Genomic DNA, 19149 nt, shown 5'->3' on the forward strand with positions numbered 1-19149 from the left:
TGTTGCATAATTTAAAACAAAGGCTATCGCTGAACGACAAAAAGCAATATAAAAAGCATTCTAATAGCTAGTAATTATTGTTTCCAATTGTGTTATGATACAGCACTGACACCTTATGAAAATATTTATGTTTTCAGTCTATTTTCTGCGTTGTTTTGATTCACTTACTTTAATGGACGATACCATCTATATAAGCATTTCCGAAAGATAAACCTGTTGCAGTATATCTTTACATCCTTGTCTTCTTGGAATATCAATGCACGAAGAAGCATCAATGACTCTACCCCATGTTTAACTGATCATCAATCTTGCTCCAAATAGACTCAAACTGCAACCATATCCTATCCTATTTTTTAGATTTATAGGAATAGGTATGTCACACTGATCAGTAAGCTAGTATTGTCAGTCTAATTAGCCAGAATTTAGGGATTCCTGTCAGGACTTCAAAGCTCAAAGCATTCCCAGGGCACACAGAGTTCCTATTGTATATTATCTTGGCTTGCAAACTCTTACCTTGCCACTTTTATTCCTGCCTCCTCACAATATGTATGATAGATTGGGCTTTGAGGTGGTTATTATTTTTATCATTAATATTATTGTTTGTGCATTTAAATTTTTACCTTTTATTGATGATGTCTAATTTTACAATTATCATTTTTAAAATTCTAAATATGTATGCAGCTAAGTTGGGTAATATAATTACCCTTATTAAAGACATAATAATAATGGAAAATGTAAAATTTATTTTCCTTTAAAAATCACCTAAGAAGCCAGGGAACTAGTTAATTAACAAAATTAAAGTTTATAGTTCCAAAACCAGTGAATATTATTTTGAAATTTTATTGAGTATATTTAAATCTTAATCTAATAAAATAATCTTCAAAAGAATCAAATGAAATTTAATGATTTTTCAAAGCAACAGCCTAGCTTTATCCATATTTGTCTTGCATCTTCCTTAGAATTTCCATCATCTTTCACAAATTTTACACAAAAACTCCTTCACACACAGCCCAGAACAGTCTACATAAAGACTACAGCCAAATGAGCAAAACTGAATATTTTGTGCAGTGGCACCAGGTGCCAAGTTATATGAACAAGTAATCTCATTGTCACATCTCAATATGGAAAATGAGTCTATTTATTCTACTCTTGAGAGACTACATTGTCAAATAATCAGGCAGCAAGGATTTCTATGTACCATTGATCCACCCAGAAGCATTAGCTTTTGGAGTGAGCTATACATATAAAAAAGGTCTCAAAGAAGATGAAGAGAGAAGATGGGTTCAGACATATGCTATTCTTTATTCCTCTTCTACTTGAAATTTTTTATGACACCTATTATTCAGTCACTGAAATTCAAGGAATGCAAAATATTTTTCATCTAACCAAAGGAAAAATACTTCATAAAAAACACTAGTGAAGACAGAATGTATTTTCTCTTTTTCTCTATATTACTTTTTCTTTTTTCTCTCTCCCTTGTTTTTCTTTTCTCTGTCTCTGTCCCTTCTCTATTTCTCTGACTCTCTGTAATTCTGGATTTTTTTTCTGTCTCTGTCATTCTGTGTCTCTATCTTTCTCTTTGTCTCTATCTCTCTGTTTCTGTTTCTGTAACTGTATTTTTGTCTCTCTTTTATCTCCATGTTTATATCTCTGTCTGCCCCTCTGTCTTTCTAGCTCAGTCTCCCTCTCTCTCCCTATCTTCTTCACCAACCTCCCCACTTAAAAAAAAAGTTATCAAGTAATAATTTCTTCATTTACCTTAAGGAAAATGTCATACAGCCTAAGGTCAAGGAATCAACAAAAGGAAATTCTATTGTTGTGCTAATAATCATTAATATGATTGAGCTGGTTTCTGGAGTACAAATAAAGTAAGCCTGGGAAGAAATGACCACTTCTTCCTAAAGGTTCTAAGGAATAAGAAGAAAATCAGAGATAGTCTGATATATGCCCTAGATTTTGGATATGAAGTTCCAAAGATTCAGAGGAAACTTAGGAAGGATTCCATTGACTAAAATTCTACTATAATGATATTCAAAAATGGATAAGAAATCTCAAGAATGAAATAACAAAAACACATCCAATGTGGACTGCGTATTAAAAAAAATTACATTCACAGTGGCAGGAAGAATGATTTAAAGGAAGGAGAAAATGGATGGAAGGAGAGAAATTGTAGTTAGGATTTCATTACTATGGTTTTAAGTGTCTATGTGAGAGGTAAACTGGGTTGGATAGAATTGGTAGGAGGAAGTACATGTTACAGATATAACAAAAGGAAATTCCATAGGAATTGGCAAATGATTAGAAGTAGGAACTAAATAGAAAACTAAATAGAAGATTAAAGTTTCAACCTTGGAGCATGAAAAAATGATGGTGGTATCCAAAAAAAAAAAAAAAAAAAAAGGAAGTTAAAGAAAGCAGCAGTTTTGGAGGGAAAATAATGAGGGGTATTTTTAGAAACATTGTATTTAGAGTTTTGGTGGAACATCCGGGTATAGTTTAGTAAGCAGCTAAAATATAGAATTGGAGCTTAAGGAAAGGTCAGGAATATAGATTTTAGAGTGGATATTTATAGTTCTAAAAGTCATTATTGTTGATGTTGAGTTGTTCCCAATGAATCCAGTTCATGGCCCCATTTGGAGTTTTCTTGGCGAGGATGCTATAGTTGTTTGTCATTTCAGTTCCAGCTCATTTTACAGATGAGGAAACTGAGGCAAGCAGAGTAAGTGATCTGCCCAGTGTCACATAAAAAGTAAGCGTCTTGAGGCAAGATTTGAACTTTCCTGATTCCAAATCCAGTGATTTATTCACTTCACCACCTATCTGCCCCTTAAGGATCATTAAGGTAGCCTTTGAAGGATTTAGAATGTATTGAGACTCAGGAAAGAACTTATATTAAAAAAAAGAGAAGCAAAGATAGAGATTGAAGGGAAGTTCACATTTTATGGGAAAGAGGAAGATGAGAAATCAGAAAAGAAGATTAAGAAGGAAAAGTCAGAAATATAGAAGTATAATTGGAACACCACAATGTAGAATCCAAAAGAGAAGAGAATATACAGGGGAAAAAAGATGGTCAGCAATTTCAAATGTTGCAGATATGGCAAGGAGGACAAAACTTATGAATTTGGCAATTAGGAGGTTACTGGTAACCTTTGGTAAAAATATTTAGAAAAGGGCAAACAGAAATAAAAAGGATATCGCTAACTCTGGGCAAAGAACTTGATTCTCTAATGATTTATTCACAAATCAGAACGAGAAAATTGTCTCTCCTTCACTATCATTATATAAATAAATTTCTGCTTGGCCACTTATTTCTTTTATCACAAAGAATGATGAGCAGCTTGGGTACCTATCCTCCTACTCTTATCATTTTCTAAGTAGGTGGAAAAGCACTTAAGAAAAACTGTCTACCAGCATTCTTTAAGACTGCCATTTTAAAAGAATTAGCAATTTGTTCAAACCAGCCCTAAGTACAAGCAGGGTTTGAATGGAATGTCTAGAGGAAAGAAGGAGGGGTTTAGAGGTATTTTCCTCTTTTGGGATAGTGACATATTATGATACTTTTTAGGAAATGCTGAAATGAAAAATAGGCAATGTGGTATGAAGAAAGAAATCCTGGCCTGAAATGTGTGAAATAAAGCAAATTATTGAATTACTTCTTTCATTTTCCTTATCTATAAGGGAGAAAAAAACTCAGTGAATAATCCCTGAGCTACCTGACAACTACTGCCATAATAAATAGAACACTGGGGCTGAAATTATAAAAACCTGAAGTCAAATCTGGCTTCAGAAAAGCAGTTGGTGATGCAGGGCACATGACATAATTTCTTTTTGCTTCAGTTTCCTCAGCTCTAAAATGAGGGAAATAATATCACTTATCTCCCAGTGTTATTGTGAGAATCAAATGTGATAATAATTGTAAAGCACATAGCATAGTGCTTAGTACATAGTAAATGCTATAAATATTAAGTAGTAGTGGTTGTAGTATAGTAATAATGTAGTGTAATATAGTATTATTATAGGGATAAAATGAAATTAAATGTAAAAGCTTCTTTCAAAGGAAGCTTAAAACACTAGATGAATAAGTATTATTATTAAAATACTATATTTAATACTTCATATTTAATATTATTAATTTTAAAATTATAGAGCCAATATTTATGTCTAAGCCTTGCCAAATAAAACTCTTCGAGTCTAACTCAAAGCACATACTTAAAAAAAATGCTTTGAAATTAAAAGTATACATTTTTTATATATACACACACACACACACACACACACATATATATATATATATATATATATATATATATACCAGTTTTGATAATTTAACAATAAAATAAGATTTTAAATAAATATAATTATAGGTAAATGTAGGTTACAAACATAACATAGCTAAACCAAAAGAGAGATCGCCTTTCTGTGTTTTTTTTTCAAATATCTTGTGTTTTTTCAATTACTTGTAAAAAATTTTAAACATTTTTTTAATTTTGAATTTCAAATTCTCTCCCTCCCTCTTCTATGCTCCTCATTAAGAAGGAAAATAATTTGATATTACCTTTCTGTTTTGAAAGTTTTCTTGCAAGTAACTCTCCGATAGAATTATTCTCATTGAATTTCTGATAAAGCTGGGCATGATGAAAGCCTTTGAACTTCTCAGCTTTGGTATAAATGACAAGATCTGACAGCTCCAAGGCTATTTTTATCTTCCTGATCTATAAATAGAATATGATTATTTTACAATAAGTTCTTTGAAAGAAAACCTTTTTCAAATCAAGGAACTACACTTTTCATCTTGTGGTCTTATGTCATTGTTGGCAAAATTATGATACAGAAAATCATTTCAATCAAGTCAACATCCTTCTTTTGCAAATATATAAATATGTTAATATGAAAACAGCACAATTATACAAATTTATACATCATAATAGATACGATAAATGTTATCCCAAAATGCTAAACTTTCCATTTTCCCCCAATGACATCTGTTTCTCATCAACCAGATGAATTTTTCATTAATTCATTTACATGTCTGTGACATTTGTGGGTACCAGAGCAATGGCCAGCATCATGGAAGAGTAGAAAGAGAGATAGGCTTGGAATCATAAGGCCTGTTATTTCCCATATGCCCAGTAATTAGTGGGTATACCTCTAACTTCATATAACATTTCAGAGAACTGGGGCTTTTCCCTTTTTTGTAATGAAAAAAAAACTTCCTGAACACTGAGTATGTTGATCTATCCCAAGACTTTCTCCTTTATCAGTGGCAGAATGGACTTGCACTCAAGAATTGGGTTTGAATTTTGCCTCTGGCAGTTAGCAGTTGTACCTTCATTAAAAAGGCATCACTTAACCTCTGGGAACAAGTTTCTTCTCTCAGATGAGAATAATAACACTTTCACAAGATTTTTTACAAGGAAAGCACTTTGCAAACATTAAAGATATCTAAGTAAAAGAACATTTTGGGTTACTTTGGGAAAGCCAAAGTATACATAGGAAGTACTTTTCTGACTATTAAAAAATATTTCCAATGTCTTTCATTCCTATGTCCCCATACTGTTTACCATTATTATTCCTGTAAGAATAACCACGTGGTTATTTACTTTTTTTTCTACACAGACCAAATCTGTGTCACATGGCTCAAGAAACAGGATGTTATAGATTATAGGAACTGGATTTGGCTTCTGCTTCTGACATTTATTTATTGTGTGATCATAGCCAAATCATTTAAGTTCTCATAAGTGTTTCATTTTCTGCCTCACCATCATCACTTTCATCAACAATTATTTCCTCTGATACTGTCCCCACCTTGATTCAGACTCTAATTTCCTCAGCTCAGATTCTTATAATAGTTGCTGACTAGTCTTTCTGGCATAAATTTATCTCCATGCCAGCCTCTGCTGAACCATTAAAATGATTTTCTTAAAGTTTGAGTTTATCCATGCTGTCCCCAAATCCACCCAACACTAAGAAAGGTAAAAGGCATTCCTTGCCTGCAACAATCTCACAGTCTAATGGAGGAGACAACATGCAAAGAACTATGTGTAATCCAATGACATACAGAATAAATAGGAAATAATTAACACAGAGAGGGTAATAGAATTAAAGAAAAATTGGACAAAGTTTTATGGAGATGGTAAATTTTAGCCATTTCATTTGGCTATTGGGAAACCAGGAGGCAGAAATGAGGAGATGAAATATTCCATATTTGAGAGACAGCTAGTGGAAAATCTAGAGTCAGGGAAATGAAGTATTTTGTTTGAGAAATGGTAAGAGAGACCAGTGTCACTAAATCATAGAGTAGATGGAGGAGGAAAAGTTATAAAGTATAAAAAACTGGGGGGGGGGGTAAAAGAGGTTGCTAGGTTATGAAGACTTTTGAATGTCAAACAAAGGATTTCATATTTTATTCTGGAGGTGATAGGGATGCACTGAACTTTATGGGAAGGTGAGGGCAGAATGATCATACTATAAAAATCTGAGCTGAGGAAATTAGAGATAGTGATGTTATCAGAGAAAAGAAGGGTACAAATTAAAGATATGTTACAAAACTTGTCAAGGAAAATATAATGATAAATGTTGGAGGAGATGTGAGAAAACTGGGACGTTAATACATTATTGGTGAAATTGTGAAATGATCCAAACATTCTGGAGAACAATTTGGAACTATGCCCAAAGGGCTATCAAATCATCTTTGATCTTAGTACCATTACTGGGTCTGTATCCCAAGGAAATCTTAAAAGAGGGAAAATGACCCCTATGTGAAAAAGTTTGTAGCAGCTCTTTTTGTGGTAGTAAAGAAATGGAAAATGAATAGATGCCCATCAGTTGGGAAATAGCTGAACAAGTTATGGTATATGAAGGCCTTGGAATATTATTGTTCTACAAAAAAATGATGAACAAACTGATTTTAGAAAGGCCTGGAAAGATTTATATCAACTGATGCTGAGTGAAACAAGCAGAATCAGAAATACATTGTACATAGTAACAGCAAAATTGTGCAATGATCAACTATGAAAAATGATTTTTCTCAGTGATTTCAAGGATCCAAAGCAATCCCAAAAGATTTTGGACAGAAAATGCATCTATGTCTAGAAAAAGAACTATGGAGATTGAATGTAAATCAATACGTGCTATGTTCACTTCTTTTTTTGTTTTTGTTTATCTCTCCCATGGTTTCTCCCTTTTGCTCTGATTTTTCTCTCCCAACATGATTCACAAAGTAATGTATATTAAAAAATCAATTTACTAGAAAAAATCTAGTCAGTAGGCCTTGTCAACAAAATGGTGGTGATCCAGGAAGAAGAGGAAAATGGTCAGTAACATGTAAGTTTGAAAGAAAACTGAGTTTGGGGCGGAGGAGGAAGATAAGTTCAGTTGTGGACATGTTGAATTTAAAATGTATATGTAATATCTTGTTTGAAATATCTAATAGATAGTTGGGGATGTGAGCTTGGCAGATAGTAGAGAGGTTAGAACTAGATAAGTAGATTTGAGGATCATCATCATAGAGACAATTATTTGAATCTATGGGGATTGGTGAGATCACCAAGTGAAATAGTACAGAAGAAGAGAAAAAAAAAAAAAAAGAAATTCCCAGGATTAGTGGACATGACCTGGATCTTTATCCAATCGGCATCAGAGACTAAGAAGGAGAAGTTGAATAGGAGGAAATTATTATTACTGTCAGTACAGGATGAGATATTATACTGAGGTGATCCCATAGGACTGGAAAGAGAAAAAGCTTTCATAATATACATATATGTGTGTGTGTGTTTGTGTGTATATATATTGCTGATAGCCAAAGAAGTGTAATAAAAGCTTCTCTGATTTACCAGTTTCCACATTAAAGGATCACACGGCCTGGATTGTGATATTCTGGAAGGCAAAGAAACTTGGACTACAACCAAGAATCAACTAGCAAACAAAATTGAGCATTATCTTTCAAGGGGAAAGATGGATATTCAATGAAATAGGAGATTTTCAGTCATTTCTGATGAAAAGACCTGAGCTGACCAGAAAATCCTATCTTCAAATACAAAACTCAAGAGAAGCATAAAAGGTAAATAGGAAAGGGAAAAAAATGTTATTTAAAGAAAGGTTAAACTTCCCTAAACAAGAAGATGATAAGTCTTGAGAACTGTAACTTTGTTAGGGCAATTAAAAGAGATATACATAGACAAGGTATGGGCATAAGTTAATGATATGATGATTTAAAAAAGAATTCTAGTGGAAGAAGTGGAAGGGGGGATGATGTAAAATCATAGTACATAAAAAGGCATAAAAGACCAATTACAATAGAAGATCTGAGGGGAATGAGCATTGTTTGAATCTCATTGGATTTGGCTCAAAAAGAGAATAACATGCATATCTTGTTGGGTATAGAAATTTATATTACCCTATAGAGAAGTAGGAGAGGAATGAAGAAAGAAAGAGGGAAAGTTGATAGAAAAGAGGTCAGAAATAGAAGAGGAAAGAGATAAGAAAGAGGGAGCTGTTAAAAGGGAGGGAAAATTAAGGAAGGTGGGGATCAGAAGCAAAACACTAATGAGGGAAAAGGTGAAAGAAGAGAGAAAAGTATAAATAGGGGGAAATAGTTTGGAGGGAAATACAGAGCTAGTAAGCATAAGTGTGAATAGGAATGGAAATGGGACAAACTTCCCCATAAAATAGAAGTAAAAAATGCTATTCACATGTAGAGAGAGAACTTATAGAGACTAAATAAGGATCAAAGCATGCTATTTTCATATTTTTTTTTGGTTGGCTGGTTTTGCTTTTATTTCCTAATATGGAAATATGTTTTAAATGATTGTACATATATGATCTATATCAGATTACTTGATGTCTTGGGAAAGAGGTATGTGAGGGATGGATAGAGAGAGAAAAAAATATGAAACTCAAAATCTTATAAAAATGAATGCTGAAAACTATCTTTACATGTAATTGGAAAAATGAAATACTATTGAGAAAGAAAGAAAGAAAACTGTCCTTAGAAAAGGTGACAAAATTGAGTGACTTCACCCACATACAGAATGGAAAAGGGAAAATTATTTAGTGGAAGCATATCAGAGAAACGCATTTGTCATTGTCATCCACCAGATCTTAGTTATCTAATGAAGAGTTGCTTCATAAATATTAACCCTAGCATCTAAATACATCAATAACATGTTAGGTAGATTTTTATTTGTTTTTCATGGGATCATTATTGTTCTCCAATAATTGGTACAGATCACAATCCATCCCCATCTATATAGGTGTTAGCAATGTTCCCTCACAAATCCCTCTGTGGGGAATCTGCCCAGTGAACTTGGAATCTGTCTGCCTGCCTTTCTCTGTGTCTGTGTCTGTTTCTCTATTTCTTTCTCTGTGTCTTTCTCTATTTCTGTCTCTGTGTCTCTTTCTGTCTCTATCTCTATCATTCTCTGTCTGTGTCTGTCTCTGTCTCTCTCTATGTCTCTTTATGTGTGTCTCTGTTTCTATAGCTATCTCTGTGTCTCTGTGTTTGTCTGTGTCCCTTCTTTGTGTCATCTCTCTCTGTCTTTCTCTCTTTGTCTCTGTGTATCTCTGTCTGTGAATCTCTCCCTGTCCCTATCCCTTGCCCCCCCTCTCTTTCTTTCCTTTGATATTTCACAAATACCATGGACTATATAAGCTATCCATCAATTTTCCCTCATGACAAGCTGAACTTTTTTTCTAATCCCACATCTCTTTGTGGATATTCTTTAGGCTACTTTTCTAGTACAATTATTCAGTCAATCAAAAGACATTAAGTAAAACTTCTATGTATTAGATTCTGTGTTGAACAATGGAGATGCAAAGACAGATATGTACCTACCCTCAAGAAACTTAAATTGGTAATATGTTGCTGCCTCCTTATATTTACTATATCCTCCCCACAATTTTAATTCTTCTGACATTCTGATATTTCATGATTCACATAATCATTTAACATTACAGGAAAAGGGAAAGACTGGAACTAAGCCTGGGTTTCAGAGGATAGGGAACTCTCTAATGAGGAAATTCCCTCTATCCATGCAAGTTTAAATTTTCTGAAATACTGTCTAGAGCAACTCATGTGACTTGCCCAAGATCATACCACTTTTTTATGTATCAGAAGTGTGACTTAAATTAAGATCATTTGGGCTTCAAGACCATTTTTTCTTATCACCATGGACAATTGTTTTAGGGAAGATCTTGAAATCACAACGCAAAAAATGCCCAAATTCAACCTAACCTATCCTCTTGTCTAATTCTTGTTCCAGCTCAGTGTCAACCCAAATGATTTTTTCTTATATATAATTTGTTTTTAAGATATTTCCATAAATAATATTGATATACATGACACCTAACATGTACATTACACATAACTTTGGAAAATAGTCATAATCTTTTCTCTAATCTTAACTAATTCTAAATAAAATTTGAAAGTGTACTCAGGTTCCTCACAGGTTAAAAAAATTTCTTTATTGATATTTACACAATGATTATTAACAACCCTGGTATAAACTTATGTCTATTTTACAGAAGAGGAAACTGAGGAAGAGATTAAATAATTTGCATAAGGTCATAAAGTTAGTATTTATGGAATTATTTAAACTGATACCTTCCTCACTTGGGATCTAGCATATTATCCACTATACAACCTATCAGCCTCTAAAGCCTTTTTATGTTTGAAACCAATACATAACTGGAAGTGAATAGTAAGAAAAAAATTGTTCACTGGTAAATTTTTTGTTTCTTACCCTTTTTTTTTTAGAATAACTAATGAACTGCTTTATTATAGATGCTTTTTCTTCCACCTCTTTTTCTTTGCTCTCTTTAATTATAGGTAGACTAATAAGTTCTTTTGAATAGTCTTCTATTTCATCTTCTTCTTCTTCCTCCTCCTCTTCACATTCTAGTATCTGACCATGTTTGTCTCTGCCCAGTCTTTCAATTGTCTCCTTTATTGTTCCAATTTTCTTATTTTTTACTAGTATTTTAAATTTCAATGCCTGTGGATATAAGTTTAATGGTTAAGTACAATAATTCATTTTTATTAATTCTTCATAAATATATTTATTGAGAAGTATCTCATATTATTTAATTAACTAGATTGATAAACATTTGGTATAGTACCAAATGTAGGTATAGTACCAAACTCCATTCTTTCTGATGGATTTAGCAGTTAGGTAGGTCATCTTGGGGAATTTTTAAGAAAATAATTCCAACAGAGTAATAAGAATAGAATCTGTGCTTCTAGAGATTGGTGAGTCATCTGATGGTGAGAAAATGGGCACAATAAGACTATTCTTTTAAAAATGTATAAAGTGAAAGAGGAACAGAATAATAGCCTAAATAATAGACTCACAGAAAATATTTTTAAGAGACATAGTTGATTATTCATCTTCCTTTCCTTTTTCTGTTAATGACATTATTCTATCAATCCCCCAGGCTTAAAACTTCTTTTACCTTTATTTACCTCTGTCACCATGTAGCTAATCATTTACCAAATTTTATTGCTTCTTCCTCCTCAGTGTTTCTCAAATATATTTTAGTCCTTCTAGTACAGGTCCTTAATACATCTTATCTATATCATTAAAGTACCCTCTGAATTAATCATATTCTTTTTTTCTCTTTGAAATCTAATTTGTGACATATAGGTATTATTTACTAGATTAATCTCTAAAGCAAAGATGTAATGATCCATTTGCTCATTTATTGATTCTTGTCATTCCCCTCCCTATTCAATAATCTTCAGCAAATCCACATTGCCTAATACATGAAATTGAAATTTCTGAACTTGGCATTGAAAAATCCCACATATATTGATCCCAATCAATTTTCTATCTTTATTTACTGTTACTTTTGTATATGGACTCTATTCTCTAATCAATTTGAATTCATATATATATATATATATATATATATATATATATATATATATATATATCTCCACCTATCCAAATCCTAAAAATTCTTTAGTATCAATCTAAATTACTAATTCCTTCAAGAAAGGTTTCCTGATACACTCTCCTCACATCCCCAATTCTGGACACAGTTTTTTCTTCCTACAAATTCCAATAGCATTATTTTTTTCAAATACCTAAATTCTCAACATGAAAAGTTTTTGTTGACTTGAAAGCTATCTAATAGTTTTCCTTTAAGGAAAACCAAAACATAGGTAATTTCAGAAGACTATATGTTCACCTCCCTTCTTTTGCTTTTATTCTATTCACTATGTTATTGTGGTTTTATACATTCAGTTTTATTTTAGAAGTATTTATTCATAACCTTTTCTGTAATGAATAAATGTAGCAAGTATCATCTAATAAAATTAAGTAGTAAAGCATTATGCTAGACACTGGAAATAAAGGGGGAAAGAAAATCAGTCCCTGCCCTCAAAAAGCTTACACTTTCCTGGGAGATAGGATGTAATATGATAACATGTAAATGGAAGATAATTTGAGAAAGAAGAAACCATCAACAAGTAGTGGAATCAGAAAAAGCCTTTCCATAAGAGACAGTATCTAAAATGAGTTTTGAAAAAGGAAAAAATTTCTAAGAGATGGAGTTAAAGAGGTGCTATATTTCAGATCCTGAAAGACATGAAAAGGCATCAATTGAGATGATGAATGGAATACTGAGTTTGAGGAACAGCAAGTAAGACAGTTTGGCTAGGTAATAGAATGCCTCAAGGGAATTAATATGATATAAACTTGGACAGATGTTCTGGAGCAAGCTTTTAAATTGTTTTAAATGCTAAGCTGAAAAGCTTTATTTTATCATAGAGAGCTGCTGAAAATTCTTGGGCTGAGAAATGTCAGACCTGTGCTATATTTTCATACCTAAAATTTATCTTAGACTCCATTGTAGTGTTTTCAACATGTCAGAAATTTTTTTGAATTGAATATAATGTAATCAAAATAGGAAAGAAATATCTTGAATCAAACTATATAGATTTCATAAAATCTTTGCCTTGTGTAGATAGTATTACCAAATAAAGCTCGTATAATAAAAGTAGAGAATAACAAGGGAAAATGAGATAAAATTTAGTCATTAAATTACTGGATATCTAGGGAAAAAATGGGTTTTATGTCTTTTTTGAGGATTCAATATAATTTCTTTAAAAAAAGTGAATGATTGGAATTCCTTCTATAACATTTATCTCAAACTTTTGTTCTGGTGAACATTATTAATAATTAACAGATATAATTAGTTAACTTATAGTTGCATAGATAGCACTTATAGTTACAAAATGCTTTAACACAATACACTTAAACATTTTATCTTCTCAATAAATTGTGATTTAAGTGGCAAAACTATTAGTAGCCCCATTTTACAAATAAGGTAACAAGTGGATAAAAATAGTTAATTTATTAATCAACAAGCATTTGTTCATTACTTACTGTCAGAAATTATACTTTATACTAAAGATAAATGAGGGAAAAAAGACTCTGTCCTCAAACTTAAATGGTTTGTTTAGAAGTGTGAACCCAAGTTGAGAATCCCTTACTTCTATATTGAAATAATTTTGAACTAAGGTATATACATATATTTACATTATAAATGTCTTTTAATTGATATCTTAACTGAAGAGTTCTTATCAACAATTTACTCAGCATAATCAGGAGCATAGTTAAAATACAAAATTCTATAATAGTATACTAAATCATTACAGTAACTTAGCTCAAAAACCTGAATTGCTTAAACATTTCTCATAGGGCAGCTGGGTGGAAGAAAAAAATTAGAAGGAAAAGAGAATGGAGCCATTCTTATATTTACAAAGCTCTATTAAGCGATATTATAGTTACCTCAGGTGAAGGTAGTACATCTGGAAATTTTTCAAGGATATCAGAAAGAAGTGTATTCCCAAGAATACTTTGTAGATTATTTGCCATTATTTCTTGTTGCTGAGGGGAGCAGTGATTTTCTAGAGAGAGTACCACTGGGTAGTCAGAGGCCTAAAAAAGAGATTTTGATTACAATTAGTTACCAGAAAGTCAAAGCAATTTTATTGAAGAAAAATATCATATAAATACTTTGGATTTTTCAAACATTTTAAAAGTTTGTGTTCCTTTGATAAAGGAACAAGAGAAGTTCTTGTAGGTCTGATCAAACAAAAAAAATAAAGTGGAAGGAAGGAAAGAGCCAACACAATTTAGATAGGAAAAAATAATTATATGACATTTCTTTTTTTTTAATAAAAACTTCATGAAAATCACTTGTTAGAAACAAGTGCTTAAAGTAATTATGTACAGATGAAATTATCCCCAAAAATAGCAAATAGGGAAAACCAATAGGTTTATTTAAAATAAACATTTACTATATGCAATTCATAGAGATACAAAGACACATAAATACAAAGCTCTCTAGGAGTTTACAGGTAAATAAATACAATGTAATTTTCCAAAGGAGAAATCACTGAAGTAATTCTATTGAAATTGGTGTGAAAACTAATTTAACATTCTGGTGTAACAGAGGACTAACCAATGAGTCCAGTCCCTGAAAGCACAGTCAGAGTGCCCCAGTGCAATTCCTAACAAAACAAAACAAAAAACAACAGAAGCTGTGGACCGTTGCTTCTTCTGGGAGAACTGTAATGACATGGAAAGGAACTTCATATATATATATGCATATATGCATATATATGGTCCTTTTGCATATGTGGTCCTTTTTCCCTTTTTTATGATCTCTTTGGGATACAGACCCAGTAGAGACACTGCTGTATCAAAGGGTGTGCACAGTGTGATAGCTATTTGGGCATAAGAACCTAATATTCTTTTGTTAAAAGTTAATTGGTTAGATGGAACTGAACAACTAGTCACTGGTGGCTAACAGTGGAGGAATCACCCAGAATAAGTACCCAAGCTTCCAATATTAAACATTATAGTTCTCCCAGAAGCAAATGATAAAGGGAAAAATTGTGCCTCTAAGTTATTGGGGGTAGAGGGAAGAGGGGAATGTTTATACTTCTAGTCTTGCTATGCCTTAGAATCTAGTATTCTTTTTTTTTCATTTTTAATAAAAGCTTTTTGTTTTCAAAAAAAGCTGTATTTTCTTATTTTTTATCTCAAAACTGTATTTTCAAAATACATGCAAAGCTAGTTTTGAAGATTTACCCTTGCAAAACCTTGTCTTCTAAATTTTTCTCCCTCCCTTCTCCCCACTCATCACCTTTAGACAGCAAGTAATCCAATATAGGTTAAACATGTAGTTCTTCTAAACCTATTTCCACATCTATCAAATCAGATAAAAAGAGAAAAAAATGAGAAAGAAAAAAGCAAACCACAAAAAAGTTGAAAATAACTGTATTTTGATCCATATTCAATCCCCACAATACTCTTTTTGGGGGCAGATGGCTCTCTCCATAACAAGTCAATTGGAATTGGCTTGAATCACCTCATTGTTGAAAAGAGCCAAATCCATCATAGTTGATCATCACATAATCTTGCTGTTGTGTGTACAATGTTCTTTTGGTTCTACTCACTTCACTCAGCATCCGTTCATGTCAAGTCTTTCCAGGCCTCTCTGAAATCATCCTGCTGATCATTTCTTATAGAACAATAATATTCCATTACATTCATAGACCATAACTTATTCAACCATTCCCCAACTGATAGGCAGCCATTCAATTTTCAGTTCCTTGCCACTATAAAAAAAGCTGCTACAAACATTTTTGCATATGTGGGTACTTTTCCCTTTTTTATAATCTCTTTGGGATACAAACCCAGTAGAGACACTGCTGGATTAAAGGGTGTGCACAGTTTGATAGCTATTTGGGCATAAGAACCTAATTTTCTTTTGTTAAAAGTTAATTGGTTGGATGGAACTGAACAATTAGGCACTGGTGGCTAACAATGGAGGAATCACCCAGAATAAGTACCCAAGCTTCCAATATTAAAGAAAGTGACCCCAACCCTGTCAAAGTTATCCCTAGAGTCCTAAGGAAGGCCATATAGCCAAATACACTTTGCAATGATGAGTTCATAGCATAGTGGCTACACTATGAGTTGTACTTTAAGGGGGATAAGCACTCCCTTGAAGCCCTTAAAATGATTTTAACCACTTCAGTCTTTCAACTGGAAAAGATTAGAGTAACACTTGAAAGTTTTAAAAGACATATACAGCCTGCAACAAAGCAGATGGATAGGAAACAACAGGGAGACAGTCTCCCCACTCCCATTCAGAATACTGATCTAAACAGAAATCATTTGTACAGGGACAACACCTGATAGAAAAATAACATCAAAAAAGAGGACATGTAAAGGGGGAGGGAAAAATAGAATCAAAAAAAGAGAGATCAAAGTAGCCTGGCTTCTCTAAGTACCTCAGAACAAAGTACTTGGGCTGAAACTACTGAAGATCCTTCCTCTGAATTCTCCTTTCTGAGATGCAGCTAGGCATCTTGGCAGTTAGATGGTAGAGTAGATAGAGTTCAAATCCAGCCTCAGACACACTGGGTATGTGAACTTTCCAGAAGTTACTTAACCCCTGTTTGCCTGCATAAAATAGAGATTCAACTATAAAATAGAGATAATAATAGCATCTAAATTGCCAGGACTGTTTTGAGGACCAAATGAGATCATTGTAAAGCCCTTAGCACTGTGGCTGGCACATAGTAAAAGCTACATAAACTAGCATTTATGATTATTGTTGTTACATTAGTCATTGTCATCATCATTATCACCATCACCATTTGCCTAATCTTAGATGATTCACTTTGTTTTCTCCCTTCTCTATTGCAACTCCTCCCTATTTTTGGTTCTAATTCCTGTTTCTTGATTTCTTCTGCCATTTGTTATACCACCATTATTTTCCATTTCAGTTCATTAATTTCATTTCCTTCCTCTCAATCCTAATGAAGGCTATGTTGTCTCTTTAAACTCCCAAGTATGACTCAAGACCACCTTCCCAAATCAAAAATCACAAAAATTCAAATCACTTAAAGGATTGCAAGAAAATGTTTGTCCCTCTGAACTAAAAAGAATCGCTTCAAATGCCCCAAAGTTCTCAAACCTCTGTTATATCTGGAACGCTGAGAACCAGAAATAGTAGTTGTGGCAGAAGTTGTGAATAATTGAATAATGTGAGTAGAATATAATATAAATGAGGGAGATTAATATGAAATAAGTATAGAAAGGTTAAATTGAATCCAGAATGTAGAAGTATTTAAATGCTAAGCTGAAAATTTGAATATGGAAACACTGAGATATTTGAGGAGGGAGGGAAATGATATGGCCAGATTTATGCCTTGGGTAAATTATTTTGGCAACCCTGTTGAGAGAAAAACACAGAAGCAGAGAGTCCAATTCAGAAACTATTACTACTATCCAGCTAAAAGATCATAAATACTTGATTTGAGAGAGTGTTTGTGAGTAGGAAAGAAGAGGATGGATTCAAGGAACGTGATGAAAATAGAACCAATGAGACTAGGCAAATGACTGGGCAGTGGGGGGATGAGTGCAATAGAAGATTCAAGGATGAGGGTAAACAGTGTTCTCTGGTTGGAAAAAGATAACTTTTTTGCAACAGAGAAATACTAAAAATTTTCCCAATAAAACAGAGGAATAAAGCAAGAAAGTCCTCTCTCCTCACTGTTGTTGTGGGCATTTTCCTACACAATTCTAGAAATGATAACTGCAGCAATAACACAAGAGAAAGAAATTAAAACCATAAACATAGGAAAAGAAGAGACAAAATTATCCCTATTTGCACATTATATAATGGTTTACTTAGAAAACCCAATAGAAACAGCAAAGAATCTGATCTTCAGTAAAGTAGCATAGTCATTTTATGAAAATCATCAGGCTGTAAACACAGCAATATCCAGATCCAGAAGCAAATAATAAAAAGAGAAGTCCAATTCAAAGGAGATAACAAAATACATCAAATATTTGAGTCAGTCCAATAAGGCACTCTCATAAACTCTCATAATTGGAATTATAAAGTGCTCTTTAAAGAGATATAGAATGACAAGTAATTGGAAAAATATTGTGCATGGTCATGCCAATTTGTTGTATGAGTCATATATATAATACGTATTGCATAAATAACCATTCTATCTAAATTAATTTACAGATTTAGAGTTATACCGATTAGATTACCAAAATCTTTGTTCTTTATAGAGTTAAATAATAAGAAAATTCATTTAAAAGAACGAAGTTCAAAATCTCAAGGAAAATGAAGAAAGAAGTTGGAATAAAAGAGAAAGAGCTCCTCCAAAATTTGTGATATTTTATAGCTGAAATCATTAAAATTACTTGATATTGGTTTAAAAAATAGAAATGTAGATTAGTAGAAACATAAATATCAGAAACAATCAATTCAATTATCTCAAGAACAAAAATTACTTGAGAAAGAACTTTCTATAAATAAGAGAATATGGAAAAAATGGAAAGCCATTTGACAAATAGCCTAACACCAATAAAGTATTTTTATGAATAGACCTGTGATTTCATTTGCTTAGGGAATGCCCAGTGTTTAAGAAACTCTCTCTACTAAGGCAGGTCAATTATTTCTTTTAAATTATCATTTTAGAGAATAAGTACTTAGGGCACTGAGAGGTTAAATTATTTGTTCAAGTTTATACAGACAATATGTATCAAAAGTAGGATTTAAATTGATATCCTTCTGACTCTAGGATTAGCTCTGTACTTATTATACCACAATGCTGCTATACTTTTTTCCACATGCAATAATAAATGTAAAATGATTTTGTGAACTGAATTGTAATGGCCATGAAATCAAGAATTCAGAAGAAAACAAGCTCACATGATTTCCAGAGATATGATCAGAACAAGAGTTCTAACTTTAAAAAGGGAGAAGGGTAATGACAAAAGATAAATAATTTCAATTATATAAAATTGAAAATATTTTGCATAGATTAAATTAGTATGACTAGAACAAAAAGAAAACCATTGAAGTTGGGAAAAATCTATACATTGTATTATCTCTGATAAAGGTCTGGAATTTAACATAATATACAAATATGCATATATACATATATGAAAATAACTCAAATATAAAACTAAGAGTTAGTACCCAAATTTATTTATATAAATATACACACACACATAAATATATATGTGTGTGAAAATGATCTAAACAATTCTTGAAAGAATTTCATAATATTAATTGTAATATGAAAGGTTGTCACCTTTGAATATAAGA

At 32.4% G+C, this 19149-nt stretch overlaps 1 protein-coding gene across 6 annotated transcripts in view; it reads right to left on the reverse strand.

Annotated features, from left to right (window-relative positions):
* Positions 1-19149, reverse strand: part of PLCZ1 (phospholipase C zeta 1) — a 105406-nt gene that overhangs the window by 55223 nt on the left and 31034 nt on the right. For 5 of the 6 annotated variants that reach the window (XM_031938376.1, XM_031938375.1, XM_031938374.1 and 2 more), the window contains 3 exons: positions 13791-13940; positions 10740-10991; positions 4556-4712 (listed from right to left, as the gene is read on the reverse strand). In XM_031938376.1, coding sequence (XP_031794236.1) covers positions 4556-4712; positions 10740-10991; positions 13791-13940 — 559 coding nt within the window. The remainder of the gene's footprint in view (positions 1-4555; positions 4713-10739; positions 10992-13790; positions 13941-19149) is intronic. The other variant, XM_031938377.1, reaches the window with a different exon arrangement.

Source organism: Sarcophilus harrisii, chromosome 5, assembly GCF_902635505.1.
Source record: "Sarcophilus harrisii chromosome 5, mSarHar1.11, whole genome shotgun sequence".
Lineage (NCBI taxonomy): Eukaryota > Metazoa > Chordata > Mammalia > Dasyuromorphia > Dasyuridae > Sarcophilus > Sarcophilus harrisii.